General features: G+C 38.8%; 3 protein-coding genes across 11 annotated transcripts in view; all 3 read right to left on the minus strand.

Annotated features, from left to right (window-relative positions):
* Positions 1-938: 938 nt before the first annotated feature.
* LOC148739983 (uncharacterized) lies at positions 939-5,633 on the minus strand. Its single transcript, XM_088748027.1, has 3 exons — positions 4,662-5,633; positions 2,860-4,125; positions 939-2,073 (listed from the first exon to the last, which is right to left on the minus strand). Exons 1-2 carry the CDS (start codon positions 5,391-5,393, stop codon positions 3,955-3,957), a joined length of 903 nt encoding a protein of 300 aa, XP_088604153.1. The 5' UTR covers positions 5,394-5,633; the 3' UTR covers positions 939-2,073; positions 2,860-3,954.
* Positions 5,634-8,098: 2,465 nt separating this feature from the next.
* Positions 8,099-14,301, minus strand: LOC111336394 (putative serine/threonine-protein kinase pats1). The gene is made up of 5 exons (XM_088748026.1): positions 13,541-14,301; positions 12,708-13,042; positions 11,024-11,247; positions 9,874-10,103; positions 8,099-9,014 (listed from the first exon to the last, which is right to left on the minus strand). The coding sequence occupies exons 3-5, from the start codon at positions 11,091-11,093 to the stop codon at positions 8,175-8,177; spliced, it is 1,140 nt and encodes a 379-aa protein (XP_088604152.1). The 5' UTR covers positions 11,094-11,247; positions 12,708-13,042; positions 13,541-14,301; the 3' UTR covers positions 8,099-8,174.
* A 6-nt stretch (positions 14,302-14,307) lies between these two features.
* The window catches only part of LOC111336388 (uncharacterized), a 31,255-nt gene continuing 26,949 nt past the window's right edge, over positions 14,308-18,613 (minus strand). For 8 of the 9 annotated variants that reach the window (XM_088748010.1, XM_088748009.1, XM_088748017.1 and 5 more), the window contains 2 exons: positions 15,765-15,845; positions 14,308-14,391 (listed from right to left, as the gene is read on the minus strand). In XM_088748010.1, the coding sequence (XP_088604136.1) occupies positions 15,814-15,845 (32 nt within the window). In that variant the 3' untranslated portion in view covers positions 14,308-14,391; positions 15,765-15,813. The remainder of the gene's footprint in view (positions 14,392-15,764; positions 15,846-18,613) is intronic. The other variant, XM_088748013.1, reaches the window with a different exon arrangement.

An 18,613-nucleotide genomic window follows, 5' to 3' on the forward strand; every position in this document is an offset into this window, starting at 1 on the left:
TCTACTCCATCTGTCGAATTTTACGTTGTGAGGTGAAATCATTTGGCAAAGAAGACAAAAGCTACTATAGCTATTTAATTAATAAAGTGGTTTAAATGAAGTAGTTTAAAATTATTTTAATTTCTGGGTAACATTTACCATACGTATACCGTAGAATATCTACACCTTTAGCGCCTGGTATCTATTTTTTGACTTCGCAGCCCCAAGACTTCAACAGCCGATATCACGCCCTCCTCAGCCCCCTCCTCTAAAAAACGCAAAACTCTTAGAGCGCCGAATGTGAGCTATGAATATTCCCCACTGTTCAACCGATGGATGTTAAACCGTTATGCAGGGTGTAGCTCACATGAATCGACAAATAAGTGTGTCCCAAGAATACTTGCGCGCGTAGGAAAACCATGTGCTTTGGCAAATTTTTAGATTTTCGTGTGACAGGTTATTATGCATGTCACGTTTCGTCGATCTTTGGCTTTACAAATAGATCTCTTCATGGATTGTTAGACTTAGAACATCTGCGGCCTCGTAGCTGCACAAGTATGGTTCGTCCGTTTAATTTTTGACATTTGTTAGCGATTTCATGGTCATATACTTGTTGTAAGCGTTGCCGATCGCTTTCAGTTACATTGGATTTCTCTGTATTCGTTTCTTTAGTTTTACGGTTCGGTTCTTAAGGAATATTTCTGCTGAGAAAACATTAAAGAATCTGTAAAACTGTCAGCTATTGACCAGTGGTTTGTTATTGCGACTTTGGGTTGCCGACTTTGCAAGACGCTATCGGTTACACAAGGATACATAAAACTCATCTAGAGATGATTTTCCCTTGTCTTTCTGGCCACTTGGATAACGTTTTTTTTTTACAGCAACCATTCGGCGATCTTGCAGGAAAAAAAGTACATCTAATCATTAAAAATATCAACGGGAGGAAGATCTTGGAGACATACAGTTGAAGTGGTCAGTTCATTACAATACTGTATTCAGTGTTTAGGACCAAATTACATGAAACCAGATTAAAGTAGAAGTGCGCCAACGTCTCTCTCGTTCCAAGGGGCGCAAAGATGAGAGACTCTGGTAGCGGGGTTGGAATTGTGCTTTAGAAAGCATCAATTATTAACCTCCACGGCCACGTTGGAAGGTTCTACATAGTATTCCTACCATTCGAAATTGTCAACATGCAAAACTTTGGACTGCGGTCCAGCTAACCCCGTATTTGGTCGAACTAAGAAGAGGAATTAACTGAAACTAATTACACGAGACGAGAATAGTCGATAACAGTGGGTTGTATCGAGAAGAAAATACCTCAACAATAACCCTAGTTTCTCACAGAGTAAACAAAGTCCTTAGCTTGCTACTTTTTCCTTTCAGGTTTGAAAGTTGAATTCAAACTTCTCAAGTACTTTATTACACGATATAGAATTCATCGAGCTCGTGGATAGACGCTCTTGTAAAAGAGAGAAATTACACCTTAAAAGTAGATGTTTGCGTAGAAATAACCTCCTAAAAAATGCTCTTTTAAAAAAGCCAAAAAAATAACAAAACTTCTGGCAAAAACTATTTTCTTCGAATAACTAAATAATAGTTATCTAATTTTTTTTTTAACTTGGTTTACTGTTGCTCAAAAAATATGCCAATTCTTTTGGCGGGAAATTTGACTAGGGAAAAAGTATGCGCTTTTGATTCGCGTTTGGTGTTGATCAAAAAATGTATACTACGTATTTTGGCGTTAAAAAAACTCTTGCATTTTGCTAAAGATTTCCTTACTTTGTAAACGGCAAAACTGTCAGCAGAAGAGGCAGTAGAGATACTATCAAAAATCGAAGCAAATTACTGAAAAAAAAGGCATGAAGGACGAAATCTGACAGAGACTCGCGCCTCATATAAGTTGGTGCTATGCCATTTTCCAGGTAACAAATAGAGCTTTGACTACGCCCTGTTCTGTTGTAAACCTCGCAGGGAACAGCAACAGAACGAAAGAAGCATAGGTAGAAACACAATCTAAGTGAGAGCTTCTTGGGTTGTGTATTAACGCCACAAGCTTGTGCACTTGTATTTTCCCCCAGACTTGCTTAACTGCATCTGTCGAAAAGCAAGGACAATCTATTTTTAAACACAATATTGATTTTTCTAATAGTAAAGTAGGGTTCGAGGAGACATCCTCACTTCTGCAAATTTGACTATCGGTATCCACTAACAAATCGCCGCGCAGCTATAAAAAGCTGCACTTTTCTTCCTTTTAACCTTGGGTTTCTTTTGAGCACTTGATTTTACAACAACTTTCACCTCGCCTTCTGATAAGTTAAATTAGGCATCTTTAGCAATTTAGATTTTTGCGACGGCGACGGCGACCGGAAGCCGGACTTAGTTCCGCTTGAAGTTTAACATTTTGGCAAGCAGCCGTTCTCTCTCCGCGTGGACGAGAGAGCAGCGAATTTCGCGTTGTCCCACACACCCTTTCTGTCGACAATGGCCGGAAAGTAGGAGGTAATTGCAATGCTTCAGCAAGTCGTCTTTTTCAGCTTGTAGTTCTGCTTTGTATTCGGCTGAGAGTAAAAGGTCACATTGCTGGTAATTAAATTCTTAATTATTGGATTGATAGGTGTTATAAAGAGGGACAAACTCTTTATCCGAAACGAAGTTGTTTGCATAGCTAAGTAAGAGCGCTTCCCGAATGCTCTTGACTTTTGTTTTTCAAACCACAAGTGAAAACAGACGACGTTGCCGTTGAGAAAAGCTAAAGGTTTTTCTTGTCTGGCGGGAAAAACGTAGACTTCACACCAGTCTCAATCGGTCAAAGGTGTCGCCGCCGTCCGAAAACAGAGTCGCTAAAGGTCCTTATTGACAAAACAAAGGAAGGGCACCCACTTTCTATCTTTCAGTTTACACCCTGAACCATCTTCCTCATCTGGTCCACAAGAGTTTCACACTTCTCCTTCCAGCTGTATTTCTTTCCATATGCTTCACGCAGTTCCTTGATCTGTATGTACTCCCTATGCCGTTTTTCAACAGCTGCGATTGCAGTTGCCCATTCCTCGGGTTTCTCTGAATCAACAATAAACAACTTTCCATTCGGTAAGTCTCTTATGGCCTGCGCGAAGCCTGAATTACCGCTGACCAGAATAGGAAGACGAGCAGACAATGCCTCGAGGGCGATGAGACCGAAACCCTCGGCTCGCGACGGCATGATTGCCAGATCAGCTTCACAGAGTAGGTCCTTCATTTTTGCCCTGCTTCCGACAAATCCTCTGACGCACAACTGCTTTTTATCGACGCCATAGCTGAGAAGTAGTTTTGTTTTCTCATCTTGCTCTCCATCACGGACACCCACAAATAAGAGGCTACACCGCGTTTCCCTCAACTCCCCACCAGCAAAGGCCTGGACGGCAATGTCGTAACCTTTCAGCTCAAAGTCCTCCGGATCACCACGACCACACAATAACACCTTGAACTCGGACCTCCCTTCTGGATCTTTATTTAAATCTGGCAAATCCCCAAATTCTTAAAAAAGACCTGGGGTCAACGGAACAATATTTCCATCTGGTTTCGACGCTAGGTATGAAGCGTACTTCTCGCACAGTTTGGGTCCAACGGGTACGACGAGATTAGCTATTTTGCAGAGGGTAATCTCAGTGTCGCGTTTTCTCTGACCTTCAGAGATAGGACAATCATAGCCTTTGTACTTGGCAAGTTCTTCTTGATCAGTATGCACCACTTGGATCCACTTGCAATTATACGGGGGTCGTTTCAGAATTTGTACTTGTGGTCCAAATATTCTTCCGTGACCAAAAACAACAGCTGCATTGAAGTCTTCCGGTGGAGAAATTAACCAATCAGCAGGTTTATAGTATACACATTTCTTTGCTTCCATAACCCTGACTCCATTTCCCCAAGCATCGTCTTTATCTTTCTGGGTACAAGCATCCTAGGGAACCAACACAGTGACTTCCACTTCAGAATGCTTCAGCTTCGCCAGATGTTTCGCCAGTTCCGTCCCCTGTTGAAAGTTGACAGTCCACCACCAAGTGAGGCCCACTCTTCACCTAGAAGAGTAACTTTCAACCTTTCAAGATGATGACAATCTTGCACAGGTTCTACTTGTGATGTAGAAGCTACGTCATACTTGGAACGAGCCTACAAAGAATTCAAGGAAAACGAGGCCAGTCAAGTTCACAACACAACTTGTCAAAGGACTGACATGTCTTCAAGACATCTTGTGCTATGGCTACCTTAAGCTACCTTCTAAAAAGACTTACGAATTGCCCAAAAAATACACAAATTTCCATGCTGCCCGGAGCTGTGTGGTAGCGTGGAAGTGTAGAGGGGCAAAAAACAGAGCGTCCATTGTCACCTAATAAACCACTATTAATGATTACCATGATTGGACAGAAAAGTATACCTGGTAAAACAGCAACATCTTAGGAGAAATTCTCACATGAGATTTTTTAATACAACCCAGCACGGACTGAACGTCGTCCACATTAATTACAATTCATTTATTAATAACTCTCAGTTGAGGAAAAATCAAACAAAGGACAAGTGAAGATTCAGATGCACAATGCTCTTGAGCTGCTCAAGCTTTTCCAGTCATTGCAGGATTTATAATTATTATGCTTTTAAAAAAACCCATTACAGAAATGAAATGGACTTCATTATGCATGCCGACTTACCCTCAAGAACCATTTTTCTAGACCAGGAAACGTAGGTTCTTTGCCACACGAGCATTTTTTACAAAACAGTTTTCCTGCTGGTGCCATCTCAATAAGACATAGGCAGTCTTCATGGGTGCAGGATATCTTGTCATGGTCCTGACAGTTACGTCTCTCTGATGAACAAAACGGACATTCAACGCGCAAGTCATACTTCAAATTGCCTCGCCAAGGAATTTGCTGAGATATATCTTGCAAAGTTCTGTCAAGAAAATTTCGCAAATCTTCAGCGACTTCCTCTCCTTCGACTAGACATTCTTCACTGACTGGTTCTCTGTGCTTCAAGACAATTTTGATGTACCCCTTTTTGCAAAGAAGAATTAATTGATGGAAAAACTTCTTTTCGATAGGGAACCTAGCTATATGGTAATGAAGGGTGGGTGGGTTTCTGAAGCCGTTTTCTGAACACCAACCGCTACAACGAGAGACAAGCTGGTAGAAAATCCCATGGGGAACAAAATCATTGGGGAAACAAAGATATAACGGACATGGATCCAAGTCTGATGGTTTCATTTCACACACATCTTTCGGTGACGATCTGAGCTGCGCTGGTACAAAATACAGCTCAGACTCCTGCGTTGATGTTGCAAACTTAGCGACAAGACCAAAACGCTCCATCATGTCTAGGATGTCCTTTTCAGCAACAGGATTTTCCTTAATAAACTTTGAGAAGACATGACGGACAAGTTCCATGGAAAGGATACCATCTTCCTCTAAACGATGCGAGTAGTCGACAAACTTGGATTGTAGGCCCTAAATAAATAAACAACAACAAATTCGTTAACCCGATGACGGAACTGCTTACATCCTATTTCCAGCTTGGTAAAGTTTGCATTTGATTTTAATTTAATTTACTCTATTTTCACTGCATTAATGTTTTGCAGTGGGGAAGGACTAGAAAGGAACATACGAACCATACGTGCTAGTCCACCCTCCCACCCATCCCACCCATCCCACCCATCCCACCCCAGGGGAGGACATCCGTCACACAGTAATCTCGTGTGTGGGAAATTAACGTCTCCTACCCCCAACCCTGCAGGAGACGGGACCTCCATTTATTCGTCCCTATCCGAGAAGACTAGAATATCTAACCATTTCTTGATGTTATAGAAAGGTAGCAAATTCTTTTCAATTATTTTAAGACCCTGAATGTTTGTCCGGCCGGGGCTCGAACCCTCGACCTCCCGCACAACAGTCCAGCGCTCTATCCATTGAGCTAACCGGGATGCTATCCATTGAGCCAATGAATAGTGAAGAATCAACAATGCGATTAGGATAATTCTCAACATTGGATTTGTATGCTACAGCAATTGTTGTGCAATCTTGGTAATAACGTTGAACCAAAAAGGCTGTAAAATGTTAAAATAGGAATCACAGGAAAACTCCACTGCATTTTGACCGCTTTAATCGAGTTCATTGACTCTAGCGTTAACCAAATCTAGATTTTAGATAATCTCAGAAATAATTATTTTTCAGCCTAATAACAGTAATGATAATGAATATTACATTTATCATTACAATCCATCAAATAAAATTTTCTCGCACGCGATAGTTACAAACGCATTTCGTGACCAAATATCCCCCAACTAAAATTGGGGGATATCCGAGGATATAACCAAAATGATATTCCTCAATTTTCAAACGTTACGTCCATGAAGAAAAAAACTCGGCGCTTAAATTTAATTCAAGATGAGAAACGCTGTGTGGTTGTTACAGAAGAGGGAACATGTTTTCTTTTTTGTAAAGAATAAGAAAGATGGTAAGTTTTGAACTCGGTGAAGAAATATAGAAAGTTTTCTGTCTTTGTCACGAGCGTGTGACAAAGAAAAAATTCCCTATGAGGGGTTCCGCGCTCCGATGCCCTCACCATAGAGTCTCTGTGGCTGGCTCAGTGGTTGGCAAGGCCCATTACGAAGTTCAGATTCCTCATGGGCACTCAGAATTTTCTCTTTGTCCCACGCTCATGACAAAGACAGAAAACATTTTTCTATATTTCTTCACCAAGTTCAAAACTTACCATCTTTCTTATTCTTTACGAAACCAGACGCTTTCGATATTGCTGATCCTAGCAGTATGCAGGACGCGTATCAAATAAGAACTTCGTAATGCGCCTTGCTCGCCATTGAGTCTCTGTGGTTCAGTGGTAGAACATCGGAATTCGATTCCCCCTTGGGGATGTAGAATTTTTTTTTGTCCCACGCTCGTGACAAAGACAGAAAACATCTTTCTATGTTTTTTTTGTTTATAAAATCGTATCAAAGAATACTGTTAAGTGAGCTTCCACGCCGTGAACAGTAAGCTGTTCGTAGACATCTTCCCACGCGTTAAAAAAATGGGAGCAGGCCGTTAAGTTGATTCGTAATAAACCCGTGAAAGTCATGAGATACAATGAATTGTTAGCTCAATTGGTAGAGCGCTGCACTAGTATCGCGGAGGTCCGTGGTTCGAGTCCCGTACAGGCCTGATTTTTTTCAGGTCTGATTTTCGCTATTGCAAAAATAGTGCTATCTACTGCGAGGATCGTGCATCATACATAATAATAATGATGTTAAAAAAATTGCATACTTGTTAACAAATGGTAAACACCACACCGTACACTATTGAGTTATGGATGTACGCGGGAGGCTGCTAAGCACGAAAGAAACGTAAGAGTCGCTCGAGGCGATAGCCGAGAGCGACTCTAGCTTCTTGAGTGCTTAGCAAATCTCCCAAGTGCATCTAGAACTTAATAGTGTACGCTGTGGTGTTTACCATTTGTTTTATAACATAACATTGATACATTGTAGCTGAAGAGTTCCCTTTTATTTAACAAATCTTACTTGACCAGAAAAAACAAGCGCGCGCGGAAAAATAGTCTTTGCATTTGCTCACGTCAGCAGCGTATACCCATGGGCAAATGGGGGACGCTAAATTGACCACTCAGAATGCGCGCTTTACTTTGGTTATGTTATAATTAACTTTGTCTCATTCTTCTTATTTCTACATTTCTCTCTCTCCTTTTTTTATTTGATAATCAAATTTAACTGCACCTATACACCGTATGTGTACTAACTTGAAGCTCAGGTGTTTTTGTAATACTGTTCTAATTTTCTGTGTAATACCGTTGTTTGGATGAGAGGAAGTATTTCGAATAAAAGAGATGCAAACTTCTGAAAATCTATCATTGGAAGGTGTTTTATCTCGCATCGCATCCCCTAACCATCCCCCCTTCCCTCACCCAAATCTGCCAATTGAACAATTCATTCAGGTCCACCCTCACAAACTGGGAATCACTATAATGGGATGTTCCGAGATAGACCAGGCGAGTTGGCAAATAAAAAAAGTCAGTAACTTAAAACTGTACATCAAACATGTGTCCCTAACACCAAGTTACCAATGCAATTACAGGAAACGAGCAATTAATTGAAACTAAATACTTTATTTATCATCTTTGCTAGCTTTGGTGGTCTGAAGCAATGATAGCCACAATTGAATTTATTCGGAATCTCTCTTGCTTTCCTTTAGGTGATAATTAATTTTTGGAGCGATTGGGAGTAACAGTAATGGTACTGTAAAATTGATGCCTTTTTTCTTGTACACGACACAGTACCTTACAGGGACCTGCTCTCCCATATAAGGCTCCCGCTTCAACACTTTCAGTATTTCATCTCGCAGTTTAATAATTCCAGCATCTGACGATGATTGGGTGTTATCTACAGAGAAATATTGGGTGTTGACGTGTCTTCCGCACCGCTTTTCAGAAAGTTTCTTCCGAATTTGAACGTTCATTTCCTCAATGTCCTGAAATGGTTTGTCAGCATGTGTTCCAACCATCAACACTGGAGGTCGCAAATATGGAGTTTGTTTCTTTCCTGCTTCTTGTTGTATTGGACTGAAAGCATCAATTGAAACTGGCCAAGACAAAAGATTTTTCAAGTTTGTTTCCCCAGTTGGATTTTCCAAACATCTGTTATGGATACCTTGTCTAACATACGACACAGCAGTGTCTTGTAATCCTTTGCTAAGATTAAACACCAACAGGTACAATGCTCGGGTGGATAAAAACACTGGATGAGAGGCATAATATAGCTGCTGACCAGCTAGGTCCCATATGTCAATATGTACAACTGGTTCTGCAGATGAGCTTTGTAGATTTAACCCTTTCAGATACTGAATAAGGGATTTGCAAAATTCCTCTGGAGGTTTGGATGTATCAATCTTGATTTGAGAGTTCTGGTGATCGGATCTTTCCATGTGGTGATCAGAAGAGTTGCTCATCAAATGAGGTGTTTTGGGTGAATATTGATTATGTCTATCAGCGTCTGCCTGTGATTCCTGAAATCCAAAGGGGAACACTGATAACTTAGTTACACAGTCTTTATTTGGTAGATTGTTTGTAGTACTTTCAACTTTAAGAAATTATTAAATCTTCCAAAAGATACTAGAGAAATATGTTGTGAAATGTTGAGCTGTTTAGTTGAGAATCTCAATTGTTACACTTTATTTCCGAAAGAAAATCAGATATCCGATCGAGAATGGACCTTATAGTTCTTTTCAAATCGCTAAACCTCTTCATATTGAAAGATTTTCCAGTTTCCACTTCTATAATCCTCTAAAATCTTATTCAGTAACTGGCAAAAATCGATGAATAACACCAAACATTCCAATGTTTCCACACATTTAGACAATAAAACTGTTGAGGCATCTGATATACATAAAATGGTGATATCCAAGAGTACACTTATACGATCGGCAAATTGCAAAGTTAGCCCAGAAGAGGGATTTGAGGGAAAGGTTTGAAAGTTTCAGGACAACCTTTCATTCAAGAAGACCGAAAAGGAAAAGAGGGTTCTCTTCAGAGAAGAGAAACTCTCCACTGATTTCATAAATTGTTTCCTGATTGCCATTGCAGTACATCAAAAACTTTGTCCAACTTCAGCTTCCAGGGAGTCGATGACTTTAAATTCAGGATTACAAAGACAAGCAACAGTTAAAAATCATTACCTCACAATGTTAAGAATATGCACTTCACCAACCAGAGTTTTGTGGGATTTTGTCTCCTTTGGTTTACTTTGAGCTGTCAAATCTATATCCTTGTTTCTTCACTTTCTAGTTTTCCTGCTACCATTTTTGCCAGCTCCTCCGCAAACTGAGATACACCCTCTTGCTTAGCTGTGCGCTGCCAGTTCTTTACCTGATCAACATTAACTTCAAATGATGATGGGTCTACTTCAATTCCACTAGTACTCTGCTCTTCAGGATCAAATCGTAAACCTAATAGGGACTTTTTGAGACTTGTCTTTCCCGCACGGTCTTGGCCAATCAGTATGATTCGGGCACGGTAGACCTTGACCTTTCCGATCCGCAGCGCATTTTCATATGCTAGTTCTGCTTCTAATCCTCGAGCTTTGATCTCAGGAGGTACTGCAAAAGATGAAGTTGACTCATTATGATATTGTGAAATAGGTTTAAATATAGCAATGTTATACGTTTAATAATGTTGACCATTCTCGAGACAAACGAAATTCCCAACTGCAATAACTCTTTGCGAAGGAAGCAATTGCATTAGTCCCAATGCTCTTCAAACAGCAAAAGAGTTGCGTGATTTTTACTGTACAAGAAATAAAACAATGAGCACATGTGGCATATGCCACGTGCAACATCCAATTCCTTTTGATCGCTTAAAGACGTTGGTAATCTATTTTATGACTACCGTACTTAGTCGCGTTAGAAGAAATTTGTAGTTGTCTACATATATTTAAGATAATGAATAGACTGAGAAATATCTCTTGGCGTCGTCTTAATATGATTAGTGTAACACTATTTACATGCAGGTTTTCCTCATTCAACATGAAATATTCTTAACATAACAAGTAGTGGAGGGCATATTCTATCATCAATTAAATTACCTAAGCCGCATAATGGCACTATGATGGCTGGGTTTCTCCCAATTGGTTATGTAGGCATACACAGTCAAACAGTTATATTCTAATGATATATACTGCAAATACAGGGATTTCATTGAGGGCCGGGCACCGGCCCTTAATGAAATCCCTGTATTTGATCCTTGACCCCTGTATTTGATCCCTGTATTTGTCCTTGACCGGTTGTAAGGACAGTTTTACCCACCTGGTTTAACAATCTGGAGGAAGGCTTATCTTATAAAGTTTATTTCAAAAAGTTTTACCCGCCTGTGAAAACCAGTTGCCCTCCTGCTGAAAACATTAATGAAACCCCTGCAAATAGGTGACTTACTAATATAAATATAGTGATGTTTTCTTTCATAGTCCTAGCTAGGGGGAGAGGGGGAGAGGGGGTATTATCCAAACAGCAGGTTCACTTACTTGTACGTAATTCTCTTCCTATTTGTCCAAAACCTGTGGTGATGTAGCAATACACTTCTCTGAGGGGCATTTCTCTTCTTCGTTAATGTTGCAGAGTATTGACCGTTTCAATCCAAAATATCGTCCCAGTTTCATCCAGCCATCCCGAATTTCAATAGCAACACCTTCAAGATCCTCATTTGAAGGTATTCCAATTTTAAGTGAGGCTGAGTCCTTCCAAGCCCCTGAAAAATAACCACCCATGAGAAAAAAGTTGAACATATTTGCTAGATTATCATATCTCTGTTGAATACAACACTGCTGAAACTAGCCTTGCCACCTTTAGCTCATCATATGCTTATGCCACATGAAACATCCAATTCCTTTCGCTTCATTTAAGATGTTTGTCATTTATTCTATGCCTTTCTTTAACTGACAATTATATTTAAAGAAAAGGAACATTTTTTTATAGAACAAAATGATGAAAGAAGATTTATTTAATGCTGTAGGAGAATGATTGTCTCGCTTTGACTTCAGATCATAAAAATTAAGTTATGAAAACATTAAAACATACCAATAGGGGAATCCTTGTTTACAATATTTGCCTCATTAACATAAGCAATTCAGTTTCTGATGAAGCTAAAAATAAATCAGTTCTGAATATCGAAAGGTCAAAGTACGATTAACTCGGCCAATGAATACAAGCCTGATGCATTGAATACTTTTTGTGCAACACGGGTTTAAAAACTCAAAATTTTACATAGAATGTATGAGCTCATTAGCGCTTTTGCCACCCAGAAATTTTGCAGTTTTTGATGGACTATTTCTCCTTGAATATTACAACCAAAGAGCTAAAAATTTCACCATGTACTAAGGTTTTCTAGCTCTTTAGCTGCCTTAAGTCAATTTGTATCTAACATGCTTCCTTCTTTACGCAAAGCCGTATGCAAATGAGCAAAAATGTAAACAATGACGTCAGCATGAATCCGCCTATACTATATTAAACCCTTGACACTCTTAGATCAACTTATTTGTATTCTCCATTCTAGTGATTATACATTTCCTTGGGTTTAATGACCGGGAGAACGTGTTTAACAATCAAAGGTTCTTAGGCCGGTGACTATTTTCTCTATATATTCTTATGGTCTTAAGGAATGATTCCACACTCCTGGTTTACTGCATTGCAACTAAGTTGATGGTGGTCTGACTCTTAGTGTTTAAAGGGTAAATAATGCCAACTATCCTTGGACTTAAAAACAATTCTTGATTGCAAACCATTTGTGATGGTACTGATGCAGGTCCCTGCAGGTTTGTAACGCTGTCAAACATGGATTAAAAAACATCTCAAACAAGGAAAAAAATCCCATCACCCAAATTCAAATTTATCATCAATTGATGACCTAAGCCACACGCTTCCACAAATGAATCAGAGTAATTTAAATATATCTGATTCTCAACTGCTGCTAGCTACTTAGTAACCCTAAAATCTTCTTTCATTAAAAGCACTGAACAGTAATGATGATGGCTGGGTTTCTCCCACCTGATTATGTTTGCATACCCAAATAGTTATATTCTAATGATACTACAAATTTGCAAATAGGTCACTTACTAATATAAATATAGTGATGTTTTCTTTCACAGTCCTAACTAGGGTGGGAGGGGGGGGAAGAGAGGGGGGTATTATCCAAACAGCAGGTTCACTTACTTGTATGCAATTCTCTTTCATTTGTCCAGAACCTGTGGTGATGCAGCAATACTTGTAAGCAAGGTCTCTACTTTGGACGAAGGGATGTTCTAAGCCTGCTGCAAGAGTCTTAAACTCAGCTGAAGAACCGTAATGTTGCTTACAGTACAAAAGCATTTTGTAGCACTTCTCTGAGGGAAATTCCTCTTCTTCGTTAGTGCTGGACAGTATTGACCCTGTCAATCTCAACCTTCGTCCCAGTTTCTTCCAGCCATCCTGAATTTCATGAGCAACACCTTCAAGATTCTCATTTGAAGGTATTCCAGTTTTAAGCAAGGCTGAGACCTTCCAAGCCACTGAAAAATAACCACCCATAAGAAATAAGTTGAGTATATTTGCCAGATTATTGTATCTCCACATCTCCATTGGATAAAACAGCACCAAAAATAGCCTTGCCACCTTTAGCTCATCATATGCTTATGCCACAAGAAACATCAAAGTCCTTTGGTTTGATTAAGGATGTTTGTCATTTATTCTAAATCTACCTTTAACTCTTAGGATTTAATGGGTACGTTGAATGCCAGTGGTTTCTCCCAATTGATTATTTATGCATACAGAAGTAGTTGTATTCTAATGATAATAAAAATAATAATAAAAAACTTACTACAATAAACATAGTGAAGTTTTCTTTCATAGTCCTAACTAGAGAAGGGGGTGAGGGAATAGTTCGCACTACTGAATTGCTTGTTTGTTTTCTCCAAGGTTGCTACAGGAATCTCCTAGATTCATATACAGCTCTCCTCCTACAACTTCATCTCCATCCACCTTAGCAATACTTATGAATAGTTCTTCACCTTTGAATAAGGAATCTCCCAACTCCCTGTTTTGTTTTCCTTGTTGACCCAAATTTCCTTGTATCACTGCTAAACCCAAGGATTATACCATGTTTGACCCACTTCAAGCCTTTGACTTGTTTTGTCTTTTCTCAAGTTCCATATGCAAAAAGAAAAACACAAAACAAACAGAAAAACAACAACAAAAGAACATTATCTAAGAAAAATTGATAGGCTCTTGAAGCCGACTCATACATATAATTGTAATGGAAAATGTTCATTGTAATTGTTATTGCTGGTCATCGCAACCAACTGGGGAAAAAAGGCAATAAGATTCTTTCCAGAAACCAGGGTAGAAATTGCTTTTTTTTTTGTTCCAATCTCAAATTGCAAGAGATACCTTCTAGTTTAAATAAACAACACTCACTTCTGTGAAATTTCTAACTTTAATTTCTCAATACAGGAAATGAATGTAATTCTAAACAATATTACAAATTTGTCTTTTTCCAATGAAAAAGAAGTGGTCATGAAAAGTAAGGTTATGTAATAACAAGATGAAGCTGAAATGATGGGATTGATATGATGGTGGTGACTTAGCAAAAAGACAGCTAATTAATAAATTTACCAAAAATAATGCAGGTAAAGCCAACAAGCCAAAATCTTACAGATGTGCTTTTAATGGCAAGAGAGAAGAAGATTATGAGCCTTGCCTGCATCTCCAAAGATAAGTTGGCAGAGAAGCCAGGCTTGCCAGAAGCTGAGCAGCAGATTATGCCATTTTTACTTACCGGTAAATATGCTTGCCTCCATTAACTGGATGTTGGGCAATACCTCTTAAAGACCACAGCCACTTGAGATTTATATAACTCAAACTAAAAATTAAAATCAGACCATTGATCAGAGCAAGGTCCAACAACTAAAGAATTGAGTTCCCAATGACTGAGCTCACATTTGTACAATGTTATGATGGATTGTAATGTACTAATGCATGTAATTCATAACTACAATCAAGAGAGGTAATTTTAGTCTTCCTTCACTGTTTAAAAATTTTTCTGAAACTGACAGAGATTATAAATCAAATTTAAGAAAAGGATTCAAAATTAAAATAACAAAGAAAACCTAACAAGACAATTTTTGTGGCTACTGCCTCCTAGGAGGCAGTAACCACATTACCTTATTATAGGAATATAACGAAGCATGTTAATAACGCGAACAAAATTTACGCCTCATAAAATTAACGCGAATTTTCCAAAAGTTATGTTTTACATACATTTAATTAACGCGAATTTCCGTGCGGTATATTGCATAATTATTCCCACATTGAAATTCAACACTGCTTTAAGAGGTTATCACGTGTATCGCACAAGCTGGAAATCTTAAAGCAACAGCTCACGTTTAAGCAAGAGAAAGACAAACACAACCGGTTTGCAGTTGCTGAGCAAACAATATTGCTAGGAACCATATTTCCTCCTACTGTCGGACATATTCCAATAGAATCGAGCCGATATATTTGGCACGCACTGCAGAGAGAAGCTGTCACCGTGTTAAAAAGAGAGGTCACCGTGATAAAATATAAGCCATCTCCACTTGTTTAAGGTGGACTAGAAATACCTATTGCGGTGACTGTGAAATGGGATGACAAAAATGCGATAGACATTTTGCGCAAGAAAGTTGAAGAAGTGAGTTATCCCCTCGGAGAAGACGATCGCTACACTGATGAATCTAAGGACATTTTGAACTGAATATTAAAGGATGATGAGTCAACCGACTCTGACAGTGACGTAGAGTATTGTAGCTTTGCTTATAATAAAGGTGTCTAAATAACGATGCTTTCAATTAACGTCATTTGAATTAACAATTAGATAAATTAAGATACATTAAATTAACGCGAATTTTTGAAATTCGCGTTAATTACATGCATTGTTAATTTCCTACAATAAGGTATATGGTACTCTTGCCCAACACTCCTTAATTTCAGGGAGTATAAAAAGCCGTATGCGATTCCTGACAAAAGAGGGAATATTGAAAGCAATCTGCCCCAGAAAGGGTTTCGGAGCCATACCTAAATGTTATAGCCCACACGGTTAACATGAATTCCAACCACCCCCCCCCCTCCGCACAACTTGTTTATGTTTGCCTAGGCCAATGAATAAGTCAACATGGAAATACTTTCATTATCAGATCAATACTGAGATGGAAAAGTAATGATGAGTGTAGCAGAAGACCTGAACGAACTAGAACTCACCGCGTAACTGCACTAAAATCTCCTTCCTTTCTCTTGTACATCTTTACGATTACAACTCGATCACGGGTAAACTTGTCGACTCTGACAAACAAACGTATTCCATGTGACCTTTCGCAGTAAATGTTTAGCGTACACTGTTGAAATTTTGAGAGTATCGCTGAATTCGCTGAGTTCGTGGTTCCGCTATTAAAATGTAAGCCAAGCAGCGCGGAAGCGAAGCAGTTTATCTCCCGCCCCCCCCCCCCCCCGCAGAGTAGAGTGGGACTGGCACGATGATGATGATGATGATAAACTTTATTCGTGTCAATGTAATTAGCTGACTCTAATTGGGGACACAACGTAAATGAATAATCTAATTAATGATAAGAAATAAGTATAGATTATATAACCTAAGAGGTACAAACTACGCACGCGGGGCAATTGTTACCATTTATCAGTTCAGTGAGATCCTTACGCCTAATATGAAACTTAAACCTAGAAAGGCTACTAATTTCAGTGATGTTTTTTTTTCAGTTTGTTCCATAAAAATGGTCCAAGATATCTGAGAGAGTGTTTACAATACAATACAGAATTAAACCTAGGAGCGCTTACTATGCTGGGAAATTTTTTTCCCAGCGTAAAGAAAACGACAAATCGATGAATCCGTGTGGTTTTCGACCACGTGCCTTGCCAAAGCCCACGCGAGTCAGAAAATCTGGTTCTGTCCTGGTGTACCGGATCACAAGGGAATTACCATTGTTCTTTCTTTGTTTAGGAGTTATCGGTTAGCTATTGTGTATTGATTGGTCTTTTGTATTGGCTCTTGTGAACCGGTACACGAGGACAGAACCGAAAATCTGCTGTCGTTGAATTGATAATTTCTTTGAGAAACGAACCGTCCGAACTGAGAAAGCTCGACGAAATAATTCTAAAAGGAGTAATATTAATGCTCATAAAAATGTAAGCGTCCATTGCTCAATACATGGCAAAAAAAGTACTCAATTAATGCTCGATTTCTTTGAAAAGTGCTTGAAATTTAGAAATAGTGCACGAACGTTGCTCGCTGTTATGTTTTTTATACAGAAGTTTATACATATTCCTTGTTTTATCAAACTACTTTACTTGTAACTCTCGATTTTCTAATATACTGAAGTGACCATAAATTATGACGTTTGTCGAACAAAAACTCTTTATTATCCGTCAAGCATGGTTTCTAAAGCACACAGCATCACAGAACTGTATGCAATCAATCATGTAACTACAACTTCGATCATCGTCTCAAGGTCACGAACCAATCAAAATCGGCTGTTCGCACGGTGAAAAGGATCAAAGCTCGTGTAATTCCATGACAACAGTCAGCCAGACAAGCGACAAGGTGGAATTATTCATAATTTATGCTCATGATAATAGAATTATTCGGCTTTACTGAAAACGTTTCAAAGACAAAATGTTTCATTTAATATGTGGAAAATTGTGAATAATGTCCTGAAATGTTTCCCAAAGAGCGAAAAAATGCTCAAATTCTGCTCAAAAGTCAATTATTAAGTGCTCTAGAGTGCTGGAAATGTAAAATAGTACTCCAAATTCGAAAAAGTGCCGAAGAAATGCCGAAGAAATGCTCAGCGCAATCGGGACAGGCCCATCTCTCTTGCCGATGTTCTTTCTCGGCCAATGCTGTCCAGGCTTGTGCTGATCCCGCCACTCGCTCCGGGAATTCTCAGGGTTACATATTTATTTTGTAAATATTTTAGCCTTGTAAATAACTCATTTTAAAATCTTAGCAAACTTTAAAAGAGATGTGAGAAATGAAGTGGTGTTCTATAGCTAGTTTACCATTATTTTAATTTCTGGGTCAAATTGGAACACTTATACCTGCACTGCCTTTCATAAAATGTATGACTTTTCAGCCAAAGGGTTCATCAACAGAAATCTCCCTAATCTACCCATCCTTCCAAAAAACGCATTCTTTTTCATGCTTATTGTTAATTAAAATTTAGGTTTCCCCACTGTTTAACCGATGGAAGCTTAACGCAGTGAAACATAAAACCCATATCCTGAAATGAATTTCCTAGTCTATTTTCCTTCGCTACCGGAAATAACTTTTTTTCTTCCCGGCATCCATTAAAAGAATTGGATGTGGTAAGGACCAAATGACTCGAAACCAGAATAAAGGAAAAATATTGGTCTTCGGGACCGCGTCGCAAGACTTTACAGAGTATCCTAACATTTCGGAAATTGTCAAACAATGCAAAAAAAAAATCGACTGCGGTTCGGCTACCACTGTTTTTGGTTGAGCTACTCAAGGTAAGATGAGCTGTTGACTAAAACCAAGTATGCGAGTCGAGAATAGTCGATAATAGCTAGGTGTACCGAGAGCAAAATTCCTCAACAGTCACCACAGCTTCTCAGGTTTGAAAGTTGTCAAACGGATCAAGTAATTTATTTTGCGACGTAGAGTTTATCGAATCTACTGCACAGATGCACTTGTTGAAGAGGGTAATCACATCTAGTAAGTTAAATAAAACGTTTGTGTCTTAAAATGGCCAAAATAAATTTAAAAACTTAACGAGTCTTCTGGCGAGAATGATCTTCTTGGAATAACTTAATAACAGTTATCCACATTCTTTTAAACTTTGGAGAAAAAGTCTGCACTTGTGAACTTTGTTTGGTGCTGACCTTTTGGCAGGAAAAATCTTGAATTTTGCGAAAGGTTTTTTCCCAACAAAAATTTAAGCGAAGATTTTGTTGGTAATGGTAATGAAGATTTCTAGCGAAAACATTCTGATAAAAAACTGTAAAAATCACATTTGAAAACATAAGCTACTTAAATTCACGAAATACGACAACTTCATCAATTACCAGGAGATACT

This window comes from Stylophora pistillata, chromosome 2 (assembly GCF_964205215.1).
Source record: "Stylophora pistillata chromosome 2, jaStyPist1.2, whole genome shotgun sequence".
Lineage (NCBI taxonomy): Eukaryota > Metazoa > Cnidaria > Anthozoa > Scleractinia > Pocilloporidae > Stylophora > Stylophora pistillata.

What these genes read in the sequence shown, in the direction of transcription:
- LOC148739983 (XM_088748027.1), bottom strand. Translation starts at nt 5,393, where the DNA reads ATGGAACTTGTCCGTCATGTCTTCTCAAAGTTTATTAAGGAAAATCCT. An exon ending in TAGAAAAATGGTTCTTGAGG is followed by an intron (nt 4,126 to 4,661) that starts GTAAGTCGGCAT and finishes AATTCTTTGTAG; the next exon opens with GCTCGTTCCAAGTATGACGT.
- LOC111336394 (XM_088748026.1), bottom strand. Translation starts at nt 11,093, where the DNA reads ATGCCCCTCAGAGAAGTGTATTGCTACATCACCACAGGTTTTGGACAA. An exon ending in AGGAAGAGAATTACGTACAA is followed by an intron (nt 10,104 to 11,023) that starts GTAAGTGAACCT and finishes CATCTTTTGCAG; the next exon opens with TACCTCCTGAGATCAAAGCT. An exon ending in TTGAAGTTAATGTTGATCAG is followed by an intron (nt 9,015 to 9,873) that starts GTAAAGAACTGG and finishes TTTGGATTTCAG; the next exon opens with GAATCACAGGCAGACGCTGA.